Genomic DNA, 23,324 nt, shown 5'->3' on the forward strand with positions numbered 1-23,324 from the left:
TTCATGAAAATGGAACCTGTTCACTGCTAGGAACCAGATATAACCCTGTGGGCTGTGTTCTTACAAGTACAGACTTCTCCATTGTGTGTAGGTGGCAGATGCACATTAGTCTATGTCGTTGGTGGCCACTAGACAACAATAAAATGGCAATTTTGGTAAGTTGTCGGTTCCCTTTTTTTCAAGCAAATTTCTTGAAGTCCTTCTTTGCAGACTAATCTGCTGCTAGAGGTTTTGGCTTCACAAAACACTGAAATGCACAAAATAAAAACAGTTTGAAAAAAAAAAAAAAACTTCCTTCTCATAGAACAAATGCTGATCACCAAACATTTTTTGTACCTTTGTCATAAAGTAGTTTTAAGAAGTTTCCCTTACAAAAACAATTCACATTGCTACATAGTTCATTGATTAGTTACTTTACCTTCCTTGTGTTGTTCAGAACACAAATCATAATAAGTTGTACCGCTTTTGTTCACATTCCCTTGCAGCTTTCATAAAAAGTTTTAAGTTTTTTTTTTTTGTACCTGTTTGACAAGAATAAATTGTTTTGCTTTTCCTCAGGTATGTTGCCTTTTAATTCTTTGTACCTCCATATTTGTTTTCTGAAAAAGGTGCAAATTCTCTACTGGTGATGTAGTAAATCAAATAAAATAAAGATGTGGCTTAAAAGATGTACATGTAACCCGGCATCCTTTTTTTTAGTTCTTATCCTTACAGATGGCCCACTCTTCTTATTCCTGTGTCATCAGACACATACATTCTTTTTAAGACTCCATGTCTCATTTTATCTCTGCTGCACTTTTCCCGCTATATCTGCTCCAGGCAGTGATGTCTTAATTCTCCGCGAGGAGTTTCTTGTGTTGAAAGAGTTCGTTGGCTGCGAGAGGCACTGTTGGTTGTGGAGCGGGTGGATGAAGAACCTGAGCGTGAGCTTCTGGAGCCTGAGGAGCTTGATCCAGGTTTCATCAGCCGAGCTTTGGGAGCTTCAGCATCCTCCCTGAAAAAGTAGTTCACAAAATATTTGTGGACCTGCACACAGAAAGTGAAAATTTGCTCTCTTATAGGGAACATCTAGAAATGATAATTGTGCTTAAGCAGTACACTGAACAATTTACCTTTTTCCTTTTAGTCTTCCTGCCTGTCAGTTGGCGGTACCTAGGCACTATATTATAAACCTTTTTCCTTATTTTGATTTTAGTGTTTTTTATTTATTTTGGTTTTGGAGTGTACACTGTTTGTCATATTTATTTGTTTATTTAATAGTGTACACAAAGTGATTGCACGATTCACGTGTTATTCACAGTTGAATCTGTTTTTGTTTTTTTGCTTGTGAAAGTATATACTCATTTTATTGAGGTAATACACTATTTTAGTTTTAGTTTTTCGAGGTATTCACCTGGTCTGGATTTATGGAAATATTGAAGTTGGACACAGAGGATTGAAAGATTTTTTTTGACTTAAATTAATTTTTTTGGGGACTTTATTTTGATATATTTATTGACTGAATATATAAGGAAAAAGGTTTATAATATTTACTTTCAAGGGTGAAAGTGTGACTTTTTTTGGGATTCTAAATTTGGGTCATACACATTGTGTGCAATATTTATAATTTGGGTTGCCGAATATTAATTAATTTATTGGTACCTAGGCACTGTTTTTTGTAGCCCCGTAGCTGTGTATCTGCAGTATGATCTCATTTAAGGCACTGCTGTCCTTCACTGCTAGTCTTCCAAGGTTTCGCGTGAGCTTTGGTGGTGTCACTACTGTGCTAGATTTTGTGGTATCGTTGTTCTCTTTGAAGGAGAAGAAGCTGTACCTGAGGATCTGCAGTGCAAGGACCTCCCTGCACCTATTTCACCCCTTCTATGGATATGTATATTCTCCACTTCTCCTGCTGTTTCGTGATTTTTACCCTACCAGTCATCAGATCACTATTTATCAGTGTGCAGCTCTGACATGAGGAAGTAATGCCCTGCCTCTACGAAAATGGCTTACTTGAGTACGGGTATGTCACTGCCTACGTCTGGGTATTGGGCACGCATGTGCACATGTGCTTCCCCTCCCTGTTGGCGCCCGCTGTGATTGTACACAGCGGGAACCTGTCAGCAAGTCCCAGCTAATGATTCATGGGACCTGCTGTGTCCAATCACAGCCCAGATCTCTGTACAGAGGGAGTGATCTGCAAAGCAGGGATGTGAAATGTAAAAGCAGCACACTGTACACACATTACACATAGTTAGGCACACATTTAACCCCTTGACCGTCCTAGATGTTAACCCATTCCCAGCCTGTGTCATTAGTACAGTGACAGTGTATAGTATTCAGGGACGGACTGACCATTTGGAAACTCGGGCACTGCCTGAGGGCCCGGGGTCAGTAGGGGGCCCCATGAGATGCCCTTGGTACCCTTTTCATAGGCTTTTTTTGAGTTTGGGCAAGGACACAGGGGCCCATGATCCCCTATTGCCTGGGGGCCCCATGAGTTGTCAGTCCGCCCCTGATAGTATTATCACCGATTACTGTATTAATGTCACTGGTGATATCAGTGGCATTTAGTTAGTGCCTGCCGCACTCCCGCAGTCACTGATCACTGCTATTAGCAGTATAAAAAGAAATTCCAGTATATATACCATAGTTTGTATGTGCTATAACTTTCATGTAAACCAATCAATAAACACTTATCGGGATTTTTTTTTTTTTTTATGAAAGACATGTAGCAGAATACAATTTGGCCAAAATTTAGAAATTTTATTTTTAAAATTTTTTTATTGGATATGTTTTATAGCAGAAAGTAAAAAAACATTTTTTTTTACATTTTCTGTCTTTCTTCAATTTATATCGCAAAAAATAAAATAGTGTTGCAAAGTAACTCAGTGCTGAATAGCAAACAAATGACCTGGCCATGAAGAGGGTAAAATCTTCTGGAGCTGAAGTGGTTAAAGAATTAGATTAGTAGATGGGGTGATTAATGTTTACTAGATGAAAGGATGAAGTCATTTACCTAATTTCGTTAAGAAATTCATCTTCTTCCCTTTTCTTGAGCTCTTTTTTTCGTAAAACTATCCAGCAGATAAAAAACAAGAGAAGCACACCACCCACAGTTCCACAGACTGTTCCGGCAAGAAAAGCCACATTATGAGGAGCTGTACAGCAAATAAAAAGAAAAACATGCAGGTTTTAATTCTTTTGTGAAGAGCTTGACACTACTAATTTCTAGATAATAACAAAATACTCCTCATGAGTCCCATCTTGTCATGTTTTCCTAACTATAATAATGTCATCAGATCAGCAATGTAGCTAAATACTTTTCCAGGTTACATAGTTAGTCTGGCTGAAAAAAGACAAAAGTCCATCCAGATCAACCATAGAGGAAAAAAAAAGTTATAATCCTACACCCACAGTTGATCCAGAGGATGGCAAAAAAAAAAAACAGCAAAGCATGATCCAATTTGCTCCTGCTGGGAAAAAAATTCCTCCCTGATCCCTGGAGAGGCAATCGGATATTCCCTGGATCAGCTTTACCTATAAATGTTATATCCAGTTATATTCTGTGTATCTAAGAAACAATCCAGTACTTTTTTGAAGCAATCCACTGATTGATTTGAACTGCTCAGAGCTGTGATTGTCTAAGGTGCTTTGTACACTGGGCATTTAGCCCTTGTGCATGGGGATCTGCCGTTCAGCCACAGGCAGATGGGACAGGTGTCCACAGGTATCCAGCTCCACGTCCCGCAGTCCATCAAATTCTGACAGCTTTTGTTGGACCTGGCTGGCCTGCCGACTTAGCAGTATTTCCGTTTAAGGCAGTATGTCTCAGGGACAAATGCCTGAAACATAGACATGTGCCAGCCGCCATGCCGTGTGTGTTCTGAGCATTCATCTCTAGGCGTATACTGCACTAAACGTAGGTACAGCTAGGTGTACCGTCTATCTCTGTCTAGTTGCAGTAGCTTTCAGCTTCTCATGTATTTGACAGGCTGATGGCAGTGGGGCTGGATGGGACACCTCTGACCTCCACCCATGGCTAAACACCGGAACCCATGCATAGGGACCAAATGACGGTATTCCTGTGTTTAGCTTATATAAATGCAGGAGAAGAGATCTGATAAGTATAAACAACTTTTATGCCTCTGTGACAGTGCGAGGCTCTATCACTATGGAAATGGCCGGGGAAAAGACACAGAGTTTGCATGTCTGCTGATTGCTGGGCTAAAAAGCATAGTTTTGAGTGGAGAAAACGTCTTTTACAGCTTTTTCCAGACCTTGGTATTGCCAGATGGGGCTTTGTAGTTTGGAGATTCCTAAAAGTCTTGGGCGGAATGGAATCTCCAACCCAGTGTCTGGGTGTTGTGGACAACCAGCAGGGAGTGTGCCCAGATGCACACAGCCCTTATAACGATGGGTTGGTGAGTGCAGTAGTTGGTGGGAGCTGTAGCTGTTTGAAGACAGAACAGTCAGGACAGCTGTGAGTTCCTGATGGAGACTATAACCCGTGTGAGGGGGATTCTGGGCTCAAGAAGTGGTAAAGTCTGGCCAGCTCCTAGAGTCTGGGAGACCAAGAGAGGGTCTGGGGGAATGAAGAAGCTGCAAGGCCAGTCAGTCCAGAGGGGCTGAGAGAATCCAGAAGTTTCTGGTGGGTGCAAGCTGGAGTTACTGGGAAAACCCTGTCAAGTGGCCATGTGGGCCTGAAGAGCAAGGTGTTGTCACCTATATCAGAGAGAGAGCCTACATAGCAAGTGGTCTGGAAGACCAATACAAGTAGAGGTACTGCTGACCGGAGAGCCTGATGCCTTGGAATTTTTAATTTGTTTGCTGAATGAAGTTGAAACCCCGCGTGGGAATTCTGGATGGACTTTGGCTTTGTTTTCTCTTCTCCCTTTTAATAAAAGTGATCTACCAGGCCCTTAACTATAATGCCCGTGTGACATGGACTCACAAACATTGCATCTACTACTGAGCTAAACATCTCCTAGATCACTTCTTCCTGTGTTCAGATGTTCCTACTTTTAGCCACGTTAAGTCCTCAGTCACACCAATATGACCTTGAAATCATGCGACTTCCAGTGAAGTTGCACGATTTCAAAGGCAGATGTCATTCCAACTTCAGGTGTGACTTGCAAGACATCTGTGCATTGCAAGACACAGATGTCTATGCAAGTTGCACCTAAAATAGTGCATGCAATACTTTCAAAATCGGTGCAACTCTGACCAAGTCGGAATCGCACCAATATGACCGCTTTAATTTCAAGCAATAGGGTGCGACTGGGCACTTAGGCTCATTTACATGCATTTATTTGTGTTTAGAGTGTCTAATCAGATTCTGGATGTAAAGAATACTGTTTTCTCTAAACATAGCTAAACTGACCACACCTGAGTGCAGGTAAACGCACAGTATGAAGGGCACCATTGAAAAATCATTACAACATTTATATGCATTTAGAAATGTCCTGTAAATGATATAAATGGCTGTTTGACAATGTCAGTGTGAAACCCTGTCAAACATGTAATAAAATAAGCAACTTCTATAGCAGACTCTGTGTATTTATTTTATTTACAATAAAAACAATGAGGCCTTATTGGAGTATACTCATTTTTGTCACGCGTGTTTTTTTTAAGTCTTCAATTCAGAACCTGACAAAGTCCATATCAGTGCATTGCTTATATTGTACCGGTGTGCCAGATTTTGCTTACATTTTCTTTGTCCTTTCTTTGCATTTCGGTTAGGGCTCTTTCACACTAGCGGTGCCCTGCAGTGCCCTCTTAATAGTGATCCAAGCTTAGATGTCTTGTTAGAGGGCATTTGACAAGCGGTGAGGAGGCATTATATCTCCTCCTCACCACCTGATTTAACCCTGTAATGGGTTTTATACCCCCATGGCACAGCTGCCTGTTTTTACACCCTCCCCCGACCACCCTTGCTGGGCAAGTGTAATTTCTTGACCAGCACAAGCCTCATAAATTCATGCATAGCAAGTAGGCATTGTTTGCTGCCAAACTGTGCTAGATGCTCCAAATAAATTGCAGTTAAACCATGCCTTTTGTTGATTTGGATAACCAAATCTAATACTAAACTGGCATAGGTTTTTTTTTAGATATGGATGCATATAGATCAGTTTGTGATGTGTATATAAATACAAATTTTAAAGTTTTTGGTATATTTTAAGACCTGATTTTTGTGCATAATTTGTAATTGAGCAGTATATGTAGAAGGGAGCAGTCAGTTCTGCCTCGTGGTTGTGCTTTACTTTCCATTATTCATTGTATGAATTGGCCTGCACAATAAAAATGATGCACCCCCCATGTGGAAGATATCCCCTTTCAAGTTCTGTTAATATTGCGACTTACATTTTACTGTCAAATTTATATTACATATCCTTTTTCCAACTTCATTACTGACAACACAGCGGTAAGAGCCATTGTCTGCCGCACTCAAATTTTTCAGCACTAGTCGCTGGGCTGTGTCTAAAAGAAAATATAGAGAAATATTGTAAGTTGGGAATGACTTGTGAAAAGCACACAACTTTGCAGAGTGGGTGACATTTTAGTTTGCGCATTAATAGTGATAGGAATTTATTCAATAGGGTATCTTACCCAAGCGGGCAGTACTTGGTAAGGCCACTGCGATATCACCCGTTTGCTTTATCCGCTCCCACCGATAGGCCATCGGTTGTGTCCCAACTAATGAATTGCAATGCAAAGTGATATTTCTTCCTGCTATCTGATCCCCTTCAACCCAACAGTCAGGTTCAGAAGGCTTCACTGTAAAAGGAATAGAAATACCTAAAAGTCAGAGAAACTTCAGCTATTCTTTTTTGAGCAGTTGTGTCTATGGTGCGTTCTTTTGTCTAGAGCAGTGGTTCTCAACCTGTGGGTCGCGACCCCTTTAGGGGTCGAACGACCCTTTCACAGGGGTCACCTAAGACCATCAGAAAACACGTACAAGAGCAGCTACTGTGTAGAAAGCAGCTACTGTGTTGAAAGCAGCTACTCTGTTAAAAGCAGCTACTGTGTTGAAAGCAGCAGTATTGGAGGTAAAACGACACTCATGAATTATAATTACTGGGTAAATAATTTTATGGTTGGGGGTCACCACAACATGAGGAACTGTATTAAAGGGTCACGGCATTAGGAAGGTTGAGAACCACTGATCTAGAGGTTTAATATGGCTAGCAAGGACATTCGAAAGGCAAGAGATTAAATGTATACCAGCCCATTTAAAAAATGGTTATGCAATATCCATTTTGAAAACATACCGGCTGCTGAGTAGACGTGTGCACGCAGGAAATTTTAGTTTTGTTTCTAATGCATTCGTTCACTGAAGAATTTAGTTTTGTCATATTCATTATGTTAACCCAATTTTGTTTTTGAAATTTATTTTGTATCTTCGTCATTTGTTTCGTATATTCGTTGGTCTGGGTGTTTTTCGAAAAATTTAGCAGTTTTTCCGGAATATTGCTATATGTTCAATATAATTTGAACAGCATTGGACAGATCCGAATTAGAAGGTTTCAATATTTTTGAACGCTGGTCCAACCCACCAAGAGAAATGGCATAAGCTGATTGGACAATATCTACTGGCACATGTACATCCCAACTGGAAAATGAAACTATCGCTATAAAGATCACTTTTGTCAGCCATTTGTTTTGCCATGTGCTCTTTTGTTTAAATTTCCTATTTCTGTTGGGTGCACAGTTAGATTTATTTTATTTCACTTCTGTTGAAGCTCTTTTATTTGAGCGAAACATGTTGGGTTCGCTTTTGCACCTTTTCATTTTTACTTTCTGTCTGGGGCTACACATGATATTGTAGAATGGAGATGGATTATGCTAAGATGTCCTTCAGGTAGTAATAGAGATTTTTTTTAGCGAGTTTTAATCACTGTAGAATTTGGCTTTTATAGCTTTATAGAGTTGGGGAAATTAGTTACGAAGGCCAGTGTATTTGTTATTACTGCAGAAAGGTAACTGTATTTTTTATATATATTCTTAACAGCCAATGTATACTGTAAGGACTGTTTAACTTGCCAGATGTGGGATATATTTTCCCCAATTAGAGGGCTATCACATTTGTCCATCCTTCAATGTGAGTTTTAACTTCTTCCCCTGGTCACCTGAGAGGTGGTTAGGAGGAAATTGTAAAAGATAGTTCTCTTTCTCCTTGTTTCCTAACTATTTTTGGAGGGCGATGAGTGTTCTCTGGTCTCCATCCTAATAGTATGTAATAATGTGGGTAGCACAGTGGCTAAATGGTTAGCACTTCCGCCTGGCAGTAATAGGGTCGTTGGTTCGAATCCCAGCCCCGGCACCACCTGCCTGGAGTTTGCATGTTCTCCCTGTGACTGCATGGGTTTCCTCCAGGTACTGCAGTTTCCTCCCACACTCCAAAGACATGCTGGTAGGTTAATTGGATCCTGTCTCAATTGTCCCTAGTATGTGTATGTATGAATGTGAGTTAGGGACCTTAGATTGTACACCCCTTGAGGGTTAGGGACTGATGTGAATGTACAATATATATGTAAAGCACTGCGTACATTGACAGCGCTATATAAGTACCTGAAATAAATAAATAAAAAATAGGACACATGGCATTCCAACTATCTACAAATATCCTAATAAAAGTTAGGTCATTGGTTCTCCTGGTGGCTTATGGTGCGTGGGTATACGCACCCTTGTTCCTTGAAGTATATGTACATGACACATCTGGGGATTTTTTTTAACTTGTTAATATATAGTAGGCATTAGTTTGAGTAACATTTTGATAGTTAGGGGCCAGGCAGCCAACTCTGTGAAAGAACGAATAGGTGGCTTCCAATATTTTATTTACTTTTAATGCCCTCGTTGTAAATACACATTTACAGCCCTCAGCTCAAGCTGATTGGCTTCTGAGTTCTAAATATTTTTGTGTGCACTTACTGTATCTTTTAAAACCTTAAGTGTTTTAGAATTCTTACGTTCAAAGCTTAAACATCTAGTTACTCTATTGGTCAAAAAAGCAAGGCAATGAGGTCAGCCAGTTAATTAAGAATGGTAGTAATAGGCCAGAGGAAAATAGGCAGTTGTAAATGAAAGTTGATGGAACAGATGAACAGGTGTTGTAATTCATGTCAAAAGGACACATTTGAGCTATTAATTTCATTTTCCAAATGCTCACCTAGAATCTTCAGTCTGATATAGCTCCATTCATACTGGCCAGCGTTTTTCACTTTGCAGGTGTACAGGCCGGCATCACTGGGCTCCAGAGATCTGATAAATATGGCAGCATCCCCAGCTAAGAAGTTGGAACTGAAACTGTAACGGCCTTTCAGGTCTTCATTTTCATAGACTTGTCCTCCACTGTAACTGAGGATCTGTGAAGTACATTACACTAGTTATATTCTCTCCTGTGTGTTAGGCATTTTCTACAAACACTTATTGATGTCTTTTGGAACCCAAGTGTTTCAACAATTAAGTTCAAGTCTCTATGCCCTATACTTTTGCAGCTTGTTGTGTGTTTCTAATTATAGAAAGCAGATACTTCCATCATCTTAAGTTTTAGAAGGTGGTTATACAGTCATGGCCAAAAATATTGGCACCACTCTGTCAGCTAATGCACCACTGCACCCAGAAAATTGTTGCAATTACAATTGTTTAGGCATTCTCATGTTTATTTCTTTTGTTTGTATTGGTATGACAAAAAAAAGTGGCGAAACAAAAAGCCAAATCTGACACATTCCACACAAAACTCCTAAAATGGACTGGACCCTTCTTTCGCCAACTGCTGCAGGTCTCTCGAATTGAAAGGGATTACTTTTCCCAACTGCTGTTTTGAGATCTCTCCACAGGTGCTCTATGGGATTGAGATCTGGACTCATTTCTGGCCAGTTCAGTACTCTCCAGCGCTTTGTGTGAAACCATTTCTGGGTGCTTTTTGACATGTGATTTGGGTCATTATAAAGACCCATGACCTCTGACGGAGACTCAACTTTCTGATTCTGTACCATACACTGCACCCCAGAATTCTTTGGTAGTCTTTAGATTTCATAATACCATGTACATGGTCAAGCCATTTAGTGCCTGAAACGGCAAAGCCACCCCAAAACATCAGTGAATCTCCACCATGTTTGACAGTAGGTACAATTGTACCCTGTGCCTGATGGTCAGCTTGAATTTGTCTGGACGTTGATCAAGGTTCTTTATCCACCATTTGAACAATTCTTCTGTTTCGTCCACGTTCAGGGAGATTAGCTACAGTGCCATGGGCTGTAAACTTCTTGACAATGTTGTGCACAGTGACCATAGGAACATTAATATCTCTGGAGATGGACTTATAACCTGGAGATTGTCCATGATTTTACCCAATATTTGTTCTCCAATCCTCAGTCAATTCTTTGCTGTTCTTTCTCTTCTCCATGTTCCATGTGGTCCACAGAGACACACAACAGAAAGGTTAATTAAAAATTTCACCATTTTAACTGGTTGCTGGTGTGATTTCTGTAGATTGTCAGCGCTTGTTAATTGATACAGGTGAGTTTAAGGACAAGTTCACCTTTACACAAAAAATAATAAATGCACATTTTTTTTTGCAGGTAAAAAAATATTATTTTTTGTGTTAGGAGCCTCTAAAGCAGGGTCTCCAAACTTTCTAGCAAAGGACAGCGTACTGTCCTTCACACTTTAGGTGGGCCAGACTGTAGCCAGTGGGAGCTAAAATACCCAACATCAGTGCCCCATCATTTGTTTTAGAGGGAGGAATAGTTTCCCATTGTTATCAGTGAGAAATATAATGACCTATTGATGGTGTCAGTAGGGGTAATGGTGCTCCACCATTGGTGACAGTTGGTGGAACAGTGACCCAAGGGCCAGATAAACTCAAGCAAAGGGCCACATCCGGCCCCCGAGCCGCAGTTTGGAGACCACTGCTCTAAAGCATTGCACAAGCAATCAGCAGATTGTTGATGCCATGCAGGTCTCCTGCAGACCGTCAATGTGTCTATGGCTCGTACATCCCGTAAGAGAAAGCCAATACTTCTAACAGGAAGAATCAATGAATACCACAGTGCTCCACAGCACCGTGGTAGGTCATTGAGGACTACAAGCTGAAAGCCGCTAAGGCTGTCGGGACCTGTAGTCCATTCATTCACAAAGGACTGTGAATGAATGACATGGCTGTGTGGGTGGAGTCCTGCTCAGCTGCACTGTTTTTGAAAAGTGACAGCTGGTACGGGGAACTTCTCCCTGTACTTATGTCATAGGGAGAGGGAAGCAGTGGGCGTGTCAGATTTGGCTTTTTGTTTCTCCAATTTTTTGTGTCACACCAATAACAAACAAAAGAAATAAACATGAGAATGCCTAAACATTTGTAATTGCAACAAATTTCTGGGCAAAGTGGTGGATTATCTGACAGAAGTGGAAGTGCAGGGGGGACAATATAAGAGAGTAAGAAAAAAGGCTGCACACCTAAAAGGTTAACCGCAAAGGAATTTTATTATGCATCATAAACAGTTATAAGCCATCGGAGACATGACAATCCTGCATGACAGGGGACTCTAAACCCCCCTCCCCCCTGAAGGGGCCAAGCCCAACCCCTGAAAAACAACCATAATCCCCCCTGCACCAAATTCCCCTCCACCAAACTTTACACTTGGCACAATGAAGTCAGGCAAGTACCGTTCTCCTGGCAACCACGAAACCCAGACATGTCCATTGGATTGCCAGACAGAGAAACCTGATTGGTCACTCCAGAGAACATGTCTCCACTGCTCTAGAGTCCAGTGGCGGCGTGCTTTACATAGAACTTGGATGCAGCTGCTCAGCCATGGAAACCCATTCCATGAAGCTCTCTACACACTGTTGCTGTGCTAATCTGAAGGCCACACCAAGTTTGGAGGTCTTTAGCTATGGACTCTGCAGACAGTTGGTGACTTCTGCGCACTGTGTGCTTCAGCATGCGCTGACCCCGCCCTGTCATGTGACGTGGCCTACCACTTGGTGGCTGAGTGGCTGTTGCTCCCAGTTGCTTCCACTTTGTTATAATCCCACTAACAGTTGAGCGTGGAATATTTAGTAGCCAGGAAATGTCATGGATGGACTTATTGCACAGGTGACAACCTATCACGGGACCACGCTTGGAGTCACTGAGCTCCTGAAAGCGACCCATTCTTTCACCAATGTTTGTAGAAGCCGTCTGCATGCCTAGGGGATGATTTTATACACCTGTGTCCATGGAGGGGATTGGAACACCTGAATCACATGATTTGGAGGGCGTGGCCAATACTTTTGGTAGTATAGTGTATATCAGTAAACATTACATTTTACCTTCTCTTCTTACATGTCATCCAACCATCTGTTAAACCACTACACTATAAGGAACTCTCCCATGTCCCCTGTCTTTTTGTCTTTTTTTTTCTCCTTATTCTTGGAGTCACTCCAGTTGGGAGCAATTAGTTGGGGTTGGGGGGGGGGGGGTCAGGGATGATTTGCTAACATCCCAGGGATCTTCTTAAAGCCTATGATGTTGGAAGTTGCTTGATAACCTGTTGCCTGTCAGCTACTTTTCTGCAGCTTGTTTCAACTTGTTTCAGATTCTACATGTGTAGGATTTCATGGAACAACTAATAAGGAATTGTGAAATTACCACTTTTTGACCGTGGTCAGAAGCATTTGAAAGCCACTCAATGTCCAAGTTGTTTCCCACCAATCCCAATCTGTGCTGACACGGCAGGGTCACGTTTTCCTCAGATACACTTCGAATCTCTGTCTGTGCTAGTACACCAATGAAACAGCAGAGACCTGTGAAGGAATAGAAAAAAAGAAAATAGTTTTATATCAATGGACATGCTTCATACATGATTTCATAGAATAGCATGCAGTTAAGATTGTGACCACTAGAGGGTGCTAAAGATCTACATTTCTTGTCTGGCTGGCTTGCCATCACATCCAGCAGAATGCCTGAAATGTTTCCGTTTTCTGAGAGTGAGCTTAATGGAAATGTTGCAGATTTAGCACAATCAGGGGCGGACTGACAACTCATGGGGCCCCTGTGTCCTTGCCCAAACTCAAAAAAACCTATGAAAAAGGTACCAGGGGCATCTCATGGGGCCCCCTACTGACCCGGGGCCCTCGGGCAGTGCCTGAGTTTCCAAATTGTCAGTCCGCCCCTGAAGCACAACTCTTTGTATTTGAATGACTTGTATACTAATATTTTGTGCATTAACAAGCTTGCAGAATAAGGTCAACTCTTTCCAAAGTTCTCAGAAAATATCAAAGTTTAGTTTGGACTAACGTGTTTCTTTGGTTGTTTTTGTACACAAATACTGTATACAGTTTCACTTTATTGACCTTCATCCTCACTGGCCTTTGGTTTTGCAACTGTATAAAGTACAAAATGTTCCTTCTTAAAGCTTATGTAATATTTATATTATAGGAAACAACAAAGAATAAAAATATTGCTCCTGCCATTGCTCAGTGGTTCTTAAAGGGCTTTCATAGAGATCATGGCTTTGTGAGTTCTTAACAAGTAAGTCTGAAGTGTTCTTCTGCATACTGACTAGGTGCTTTACTAGCCAGAGCAGTCACTGTCAAGATGATAACTCTAGAGCAGTGGTCTCCAAACTGCAGCCCAGGGGCCAGATGTGGCCCTTTGCTTGCCTTTATCTGGCCCTTTGGGCACTATTTCACCAACTGTCACTTGTAACGGAGCACCATTACTGACAGCACCAATGGGGTATTATACTTCTAATTGATATCTACAATGGAGCACTATTCTTCTCACTGATTTCAACAATGGGGTACTACACCTCCTATTAAAACTGATGATAAGGCTTTTCCACTCCCACCGGCTACAGTCCGCCCCCCCTAAAGTCTGAAGGACAATAGACTGGCCCTTTGCTTAGAAAATTTGGAGACCCCTGCTCTAGAGCATGCACCTTTTAAATTAAATAGGCGATTGTGGCTTTCATATTCCTACTCTTCATAAGCTCTTTTTAAGATCCAACTCCACGTTTGAAATGTAATGTAATGATGAATTGATGTCCCAGCCGTCTATAAAACCGAGCAGCTCTGGCTCCAATACTCGCCTCTTGCTCTGCTGTTTGCAGCCTAAGCCGCTGTTCCTACCGCTTGTGAGTGCAGGGTGTTTCCTAGGGGAATGGAGCTAATGTTATCACGTCAGCAAAGCTCATCAGAGCAGTATTATAAATATATATATATATACCTTAGATTGTACGCCCCTTGAGGGTTAGGGACTGATGTGAATGTACAATATATATGTAAAGCACAGCGTAAATTGATGGCGCTATATAAGTACCTGAAATAAATAAAATATATATATATATATATTGCAGTAGATGTGGTGGCTTCATCAGTCTTATTTTCTTTGTTTTTTTTTCCCCTCTTACTTCACCTGGTGATCTGGCCAGTAATACCCCTCCTGTATTAATGAGACACCACTTTGGAGGAATGAGCAAAGGACAAAACAGACAGCAGCATTGTCAGTCTGGGACAGGGGTGGACTGACAACTCATGGGGCCCCCGGGTAATAGGGGATCATGGGGCCCCTGTGTCCTTGCCCAAACTCAAAAAAGCCTATGAAAAAGGTAACAGGGGCATCTCATGGGGCCCTCTACTGACCCCGGCCCTCGGGTAGTGCCCAAGTTTCCAATTGGTCAGTCCGCCCCTGGTCTGGGGGGATGGGAGTGTTAAATGTACTAGCAGATTTGAATACAAATAACAAATTGAAGCCAAACTCCAGCTGACACTTTATAATCATTTACAGCAAACGTTTTTTTCCTTTTGGGATAGTTTTTACATACATTTAAAAAAACTGATCATTTTAATCACCCCTGCAGTGGTAAATGGATAGTCTCATCCATGTAAACTGATATATTCTGCTGGAGAGCTTGAACTTCCGAAAAACAATAGAGTTGCTGGCTGAATCACCAGAAGAAAATAGAAGAAAGTAAGCAAAAAAAAAAAAGGAATCTAATGCAGCCATCACATGTAAGAATTGGTATGCTGCAAAATAATGTTTGCTTTTTGGGTTTAAAACTGCTTCAAGGATTACACAGCACCAAAGAAATGGTGAAGAGGTCCTCATACATCACATGACCTACCTAAAGCCTTAAGAAAAGGTAAGTATATTTAGCAAAAAAAAAAACAAAAAACATGCAATTAGAGGGGAGCATTTGCGGGGAAGAAGGGTGAAGTTGAGCTTTACCTTTTAGGACAATTGGTTTTGTGTATAACATTTTTCTCTCAAGTAATGGTAACTGAATTGAAGTGACTCCTCATCTCCCCCCTCCTCCCCTCATTTTAGAGGGGTGTATTGGAGTTAGATGGCTGCTTGGAACTCAATAGACCATCCTATGAGTATTCACTGTAGCTACTCATTTCTATGGGAGTGCAGACATCCATTTCTCTGCATCCATGTATCATGAGTTACAAGCGCCATGTGCACCCACCTTTTGTGGGAAAATTGGGACCACCCTAGAGTGGCACCTATATAGTTTACAATGAAAACTGATTTAATTACAGCATTCAATTCTCCTGCAGCACAAAAAAAACAAAAAGCTGAAGTAATGTTGCCATGCCACCCATTTGACTTTTGGCTTTCGCTTATCTTGTTCATATTACTGGCATAGTCTGGCTTTCCTTTAGCTACACTGCATCTTAGATTAGATTTGGGCATTTTAAATAAGGATTGGGTTGTCACCTAATAAATGCAGCAGGATGTTTTCCTGAGGCTTAAATAATCTGATAGCTGGTGGATTTGTCATGGTGTTTTTGATGCAAAGAACAGGTGCAATAAAAAAGTAAAAATTGCTATTCCTTTTGACTCTCACGCATAGTCCTTCCCTTACCTGAACCCTAAAGGTAATTTCGTATACCTGCAATTTGGTGCAATGTGTTAGGAAATGTTCTACCTCTTGAATCTGTGGTACAGTGTTCAGAAAAACACGCTCTACATGGGCACCTAAAACATCTAAGATTAACCGAACCTAAAATAAGTGTGAAATGGTCATAAAAATAAAAAAATTGCACTTTTAATTTCAGCTTTTGGCCTATTGATTTGGCAATAACTTTGTTATTACCTAAGATAACAAAGTAATGCCTAAAAGCTTTCTTGTAGCAATCTTATCTTGAAAAAAAATATTTATTTTATATGCAATGTGTAGCCAAAAGCTGTAACAAATAAAGAAAATTGTTTTTTTCTTGTTTGATCGGTGTTAAATTTAAAGCATGAAAGTGTTCCTGTGGGTAAAAAGCACGCATTGTATTCTATAATTTCTTTGTGTATAATGACAGTAATACTTTGTTTCTTTGAAAAAACATAGCAAAGTTATTTACAAATTAAATAAAGACCTTTTTTTTCTTTGAATCAGATTTTTTTGGCGGTATGGATAATGGTATTTTTTTTTTACTAGTAATGGCGGAGATCAGCAACTTTTAGTGGGACTGCGACGGACATTGGGACGGGGGGGGGGGGGGAACTAGCTTGGTGTCACTGACATCTCCAGTGACACCAATACAGTAATCAGTACTAATGGCACTGGGCAGGAAAGGGTAAATGTGAGGGGCGATCAAAGGGTTAACTGTGTGCTGTGTGTCTTTTACTAGTGGGCGGGGGTGTGTTCTTCAGTGTAAGCACATTGATCGGGATGGCTGTACTGTGCAAAGCCATCCCGAGCAGTGTTCTCAATCTGACAGGGAGGAAGATTGTAAACAAAACAATCTTCCTCACCGTTAGAGATGCTCAGTAATCACCGGGCGCCAGTGGGTAATTACCGTCCAGGACCTGGTGATTGACATCCGTGGCCACAAATGGTGGTGCGGGTAGGGCGCACGTGCAGCTCGCGTGCGGTCCCTACCCGGAAATGCAAAATCACGTATATATACATGGTTTTATGCACAGGTGCTGCCCTGTAGCAGTATATTTGCTATAGGGCGGTCACTAAGTGGTTAACAAAGAAAACTCCTTCCCATTTAATGCTGTCAGCAGTGGCACCACATGGAAGAGAAATGTCACAAGGCCTGAGAAAGAAATGAATTTCTTTACACAAGAAAGGTGAAGGCTACAAGATGATCATCAAAGCTTTACTTATCAGTCAGAATACTGTAGCAAAAGTGATACAAAAATTTAACAAAGATGGAACTGCAACCATCTCACAGAGACGTCCAGGCCGTCCGCGGAAGTTAACACCTCAACAGGAGCATCTTCTAATGAGAAGGGTTGAAATCGCCATACAAGTTCACTGTAGTTAGCTAAAGTAGAAAGCTAAACTGGGGTAATTGTTTTCCGTGACACAATACGGTGTACACTGCAGAGGAATGGCATTCATGGATGTTGTCTACGAAAGAAGTCTCTCTTAAAGCCCATGCACAAAAAAGCCCACCTAGAATTTGCAAGGACCCATGGTGAAAAAGAAGACTACTGGGACTCTGTACTCTGGAGTGATGAGACCAAGATAAATGTTTGTGGAACTGATGGCTTCAAAACTGGATGGCGTTGTAAAGATGAGGAGTATAAAGAAAAATGTATGGTTCCTACAGTGAAACATGGTGGAAGCAGGGTCCTTCTGTGGGGCTGCATGAGTGCTGCTGGTGTCAGGGAGCTGCATTTAATTGATGGTATCATGAATTCACAGATGTACTGCTCTACATTGAAAGAGAAGATGCTCCCATCACTCTGTGCCCTCGGTCGTTGTGCACTTTTCCAATATGACAATGATCTAAAACACACATCTAAGGCCACTGTTGCATTTCCGAAGAGCAGGGTGAAAGTGATTCAGTGGCCAAGTATGTCTCCTGATCTGAACCCAACGGAACACCTATGGGGAATTCTGAAGAGACAGGTTGAGCACCACTGTCCATCCAGCATCCAGGATCTAAAAGAGTTCGTTCTTGAAGAATGGAAAAAGATCGATGTTGCAATACGTCACCAACATGCTCGTCCATGTCTAGAAGACTTGGTGCTGTCCTTAAAAATCATGGAGGTCATACAAAATGCTAGATGGACTAGTTCTTGTTGTGGGGTGGATTCTTTTTTGCATCAACTAATTTGAGTAAAACTGAAGATTTTGTAATCTGAGTTATATTATTAACTTTATTTTCATGTAATGAGCTAGAAAAATGTTCTAGAAAACTTAGTCCAAAATTTTGGAGATTGTTCTTGTGTTCATTGAGAAATTGAATACAATCTTACTTTTTAAAAGGGGTGTACTCATTTATGCTGAGCACTGTGTGTATGTGTGTGTGTATATATATGGCATAGCTTTTTATTAGCAGTAATAATTCAATTATTTCAACCTTTTACTTGAAATCCTATGTGTCATCTGTACTATGTAGCAACCTTTCTCAACTAGGGTGCCACGGTGTAACTCACTTTGATAGTCAGTCACAAGAATGACTAGTGTTAGAACCCATCACTGTACTGTTTCTCCTATGTGATACATTGCATTTTTTCCTCACTAGAGGAGAAGTCTGTATTAACTTAATAAGTCTTCTGAAAAAAAATAAAAATAAAGGTGATACTTAGATCAGGGCTTGATCTAGGTTAGTGTCAGAATAAGACTTCATTCATATGGGCGTCCTTTAGCGTACACTTGTGTGAGCACTGTGTTTACATTCAGGAACCCAAAACCACACAGATATCAATTAAGTAGCAGCAGCAGCTTTGTCTGTGCAGTCACTGCATCCCAATTGGCATTGATGGGACTGCCTGCATGGGGATGCACAGAACACCTGTGCATCCTCATGCATGACCCTCGCACGTGCGTACACTTATGTACGCTTATGTAAACAAGGCTTTGGAATTAAGCTGGCCATACATTGTACGAATTTAAACTGATTTCTCTAAATCAGATGAAATACTAACAGTACATGGAAGTGAAAGTGGAAAACCCAAATACTCCTGCGCTTAGGGATGGACTCTATGTCAAGGGATCACACAACGAATGTCTTGGAATATGCATGCCTTGCTGCCCTCAAAGAACCGGGGAGTCAAAAAGTACTAATAGAGAAAAACAAAACAGAGGGCACACCAGCCTTGTTCATTACCTTTTAAAAATATGTTTATTAAATTTAAAAGAAGGTGTTCTACTCACAAAAGTACATGAATATAAGCACATCATGTAAGACCGTGCTGTCCAATTCGCACTGCGTTTCTGAATGGTGATGAGAATGATGGACATCCAAAATTGCTGACACGTGACTAGGACTAGCCTCTTCCTCAGAGCCATTCTGGATGTCCATCATTCTCATCACCATTCAGAAACACAGTACAAATTGGACAGAGCGGTCTCATATGATGTGCTTATATTCATGTACTTTTGTGAGTAACTAACAACACATGGCCCTGCCTGCTTATGAAATGTTGATTACTCATTTGACTTTTGTTGAAGAATCCTCGATGAAAATGATTGGCCAAACAGTATCTTCATGCAGTCAGCAACAGGAACTGAGCAGGTAATTCTGTCACATGGTGATGGTGGTGGCTGTTAGAATATAATACCCTGTCAGAGGGGATTCATCCATCCATGCTATTTTTGTGGATGGAGGGATCTGTTAGATTACTTTCATTTACCTGCAGGCGAAAAATAAGAAACCTAGTGTAACCACTTGCCTGCAGGGTCAATTCTAGCATTCATCTCCTATATGTAAAACTCAGCATGTTTTTGCTATAGCATTACTTAGAACCTCCAAACATTATATATTTTTAGGCATAGGCCCTAGGTAATAAAATGGTGGTTGTTGCAATTTTTTATGTCACAGTATTTGTGCAGCGATTTTTTTAAACGCAATTTGTTTTTGGAAAAAATACACTTTAATGAATTTTAATGCACAAAAACACAATATAATACCCAATTGTTTGGTTAACTATAAAAGATGATGTTGCGCTGAGTAAATAGATACTCAAACATGTCACTCTTTAAAATTGCGTATGCTCATGGAATGGCAACAAACTACAGTACTTAAAAATCTCCAAAGGCTACACTTTCAAAGCATTTACAGGTTACCAGTTTAGAGTTACACAGGACGTCTGGTGCTAGAATTATTGCTCTCACTATAACATTTGCGGCAATACCCTACGTGTAGTGCGATCACCATTTACATATGTGTGCGCTACCCACATATGTGTTCATCCTTGCACATGTGGCACTTAAAATTTTTTTGTTTTATTACATTTTTTTCTTTACACTGCCTCTTTATTTTAATTTTTTTCAAATTTATTGCTATCACAAGGGATAAACAACTTCCCTTGTGAAAGCATGGGCTGTGACAGGTCCTCTCTACGGAGGATAAAGATTAGACCCCAGATCTCTCCTCTGTCCTCCAAAGCAGCCGACCAGACACAGATCAGTCAGATCGGCTGCTTCACTGGCCTGTAAACAGTCAGTAAACACAGGATCGAAACCGGAAGTGACAAAATCTGTGTTGCTTCCAGTTTCTTAGTCCATAGATATGATTAGGGACATTCTGCTCCTTGATCATCTCTATGGTAAGCCTGCGGGACTGCTGACTTCAGTCCTGGGCTCCCTGGTGAGACAGGAGAGCCCAGAGAGGCATCAGAGGGTAACCGGGAAGGTGGGGTATTGGTGACCCCCTTCTGCCACCTGTAAAAGCAATCCACCGGCTATTTAACTGCTCAGATTGCTTTTATAGTTTTCAGCATCTCTGGCTGAAAACACTGATAATGGATTCATGGCTGCAGTCATGCTATAGACGTATGGGTATATCTTATAGTGTTGAAGTGGTTAAAGTCATGTTTTTGGTAAAAAAAAAAAAATGTTATTTAGTGTCAGTACGAGGGTTACTGTCTGTTTAGGTAGAAAAGGTTGCCGTGACTGAAAAAAGGTTGAGGAAAAAATGCTGTATAGTTTCCTGGATAAAACCAGCCATGCTTTTGTAAGCAGCTGTGATCCACTAAGGACCTCCCTTTCCTTAGACATCCTGAAAAATGACTGCATGCTACAACTATAAACATCAATAGTACAAAGGGTTGCTAAGTTACTGAACGTTAATGACATCGCCAGTGCCATTCTGCAAGGACTGTTCATTTATTTGAGCCAGCATATAAGTATTTCATGGATGCCTTTCTGTGTCTCCGCTAAACTCTATTGGTATGTAAATCAATCTCATGACATAATTCTGTTATAATTATAGCCACATTCAAACCCTTTCATTGGAAACAAACCTTTATGATGTCATTATGAGGCTTTTTGCTGCTAAAACATGCAAGATTTTGGAAACTTGGCCCTGTTGGTGGGTTCTATGCTATCTTAGAGCTGATTTGTACCACAATTTCAGACATGTTTCTGCATTCACGTTTTTGGTGCACTCAAGTGCATTTTTTATGTGTTCTGGTGCGTATTTTCCCCTCGTTTTTTTTTTTTTGTTCAGCTCAATTGAGGACATGTGCATTCTGGTGCATTTTTAATACATTTTACTACATTCCACATGTGTTTCATACAGAAAAAATGCAGCATGTTCTATTTTTGTTGACTGCACTGGAACTAGGAACCAGGGCCATTGGAATCCATGTTAAACACTGTCCATATGTTTCTGATGAAGAATTAAAACGCACTGAACTGCATCAGCTGTGAACCAGCCCTTAGTGGGTAATAACTGTACAGATAGGTGCCAGGTAGGAATAAAAGAACAGCTTGCTTGCTGCAATAGGAACGCTACGAGAGCTGTGCTGTTGGTGAGCATGATACAGTGAAGTAGTACAGCAAAGACGCTGAGTACGTGGCATGTCCTTGGCAGCCTATTACCTGTTTTCTTTTTTTATTATATCTTTATTTAATTTTTCCAGTACAAAAATATAGCAACCCAAAATATATCACATTCACAAGTTCATAAATCTCTTTTACTACATCTTGTCCCCCACCTCTCCCTACCTCCCACTATCCCCCCCACCGTAATACCCCTGTCCAGATCTTATTGACTGAATTCTTACTCCTCATACCTATCAATATCTATGTCCCCATCTCAAAACCTCTCGCTCTTTCAAGTTCCCCGTCGGGCTGTCCCCGGAATTTTCCCCCCTAAGCTCCATACCAGTTCTGAGCATTTTTTAGATGTTTTCCCTCCTAGATTGTAAGCTCCCAGGATCAGGGCCCTCTAATCCCTCTTGTATTGAACTGTATTGTTGCTGTATTGTCTCCCTCCATAATGTAAAGCGCTGAGCAAACTGTTGGCGCTATATAAGTCCTGTATAATAATAATAATGTTTTAAAGTCTAACCAACTACTCCACATTTTCCTAAATTCTTCCATTTTATTCTTCTGCATATGATACAGTTCCTCCATCCTAAAAATATTTTCCTCTCTATTTAACCAATCATTTTATTCTTGGTGACTCCAGGGCTCGCCAGTACTTGGGGATCAAGCCCTTAGCCGCACTGATGAAATTATATAATACTCTGTTTTTATACTGTTTTACTACAGACTCTGAGTAAAATAGACATGACCATGGGTCCATTTGTATAGTGATCCCGCTAATTTCCTGGATACAATTAATTATTTATTTCCAAAAATCCTGTATTTTCCTGGATACAATTATTTCCAAAAATCCTGTATTTTCCTGGATACAATTAATTATTTCCAAAAATCCTGTATTTTCCTGGATACAATTATTTATTTCCAAAAATCCTGTATTTTACTGGATACAATTAATTATTTATTTCCAAAAATCATGTATTTTCCTGGATACAATTAATTATTTATTTCCAAAAATCCTGTATTTTCAGCAATCCCACCATATGTGTGCCCTTGTGCCCTTTTCCCCACAACCTCTCCAGCATAAAGGTGAAACATCCACTTGCTGTTTATGTGGCTTACTTACCTGTTACAAAGCAAGGAAGTAACAGTGTTAGGGTTCATGTACACTGCAGCTCAAATGAAAAAGGCCAAAAATAAGTTTTTAAGTTTTTATTGTTTTTTTTCATACACACTCCTCAGCTCATTTTTCACTCCCAAATGAGTGCAAAGAGCACTGTGAGAACAGAGAAATTAAAATGTTTTTACTGCAATCATCATGGATCCCCTTATTTTAATGATTCATGAAATGAATAAGCTACTGCTTATGTTGCAGAAACTGTTATTTCTCAGAATGCAGCTGCAACACAGGCCAATTTGTCATTGTTGCTACTGAACACATCCTTCGCTTTTACACCATACTAACTCTGAGCTCACTGAGGCGTCATCTCTGTAGCCATGAGATCCCAGGGACGCCTTGTTTGCAACTGGTCAGAATGCAGTTCATGCCCAGCGTCCCAGAGCTGTGGAAATGACTGCACAGCGGCGATTAGCTGCATTTGGTAATGTCCTTAGCCATTTTCCTTTTCTGAC

The 23,324-nt window shown here is 40.7% G+C and overlaps 1 protein-coding gene across 1 annotated transcript in view; it reads right to left on the bottom strand.

Moving 5' to 3' along the window:
* Positions 1-310: 310 nt before the first annotated feature.
* Positions 311-23,324, bottom strand: part of CLMP (CXADR like cell adhesion molecule) — a 121,175-nt gene continuing 98,161 nt past the window's right edge. Inside the window, exons 2-7 of the mRNA XM_089681629.1 lie at positions 12,611-12,765; positions 9,149-9,344; positions 6,589-6,756; positions 6,343-6,459; positions 2,999-3,140; positions 311-994 (exon numbers count right to left, since the gene is read on the bottom strand). Of these exons, the coding sequence (XP_089537755.1) occupies positions 805-994; positions 2,999-3,140; positions 6,343-6,459; positions 6,589-6,756; positions 9,149-9,344; positions 12,611-12,765 (968 nt within the window). The 3' untranslated portion in view covers positions 311-804. The remainder of the gene's footprint in view (positions 995-2,998; positions 3,141-6,342; positions 6,460-6,588; positions 6,757-9,148; positions 9,345-12,610; positions 12,766-23,324) is intronic.

This window comes from Staurois parvus, unplaced genomic scaffold, assembly GCF_062004578.1.
Source record: "Staurois parvus isolate SC_StPar_1 unplaced genomic scaffold, SC_StPar_1.0 ptg000274l, whole genome shotgun sequence".
NCBI lineage: Eukaryota > Metazoa > Chordata > Amphibia > Anura > Ranidae > Staurois > Staurois parvus.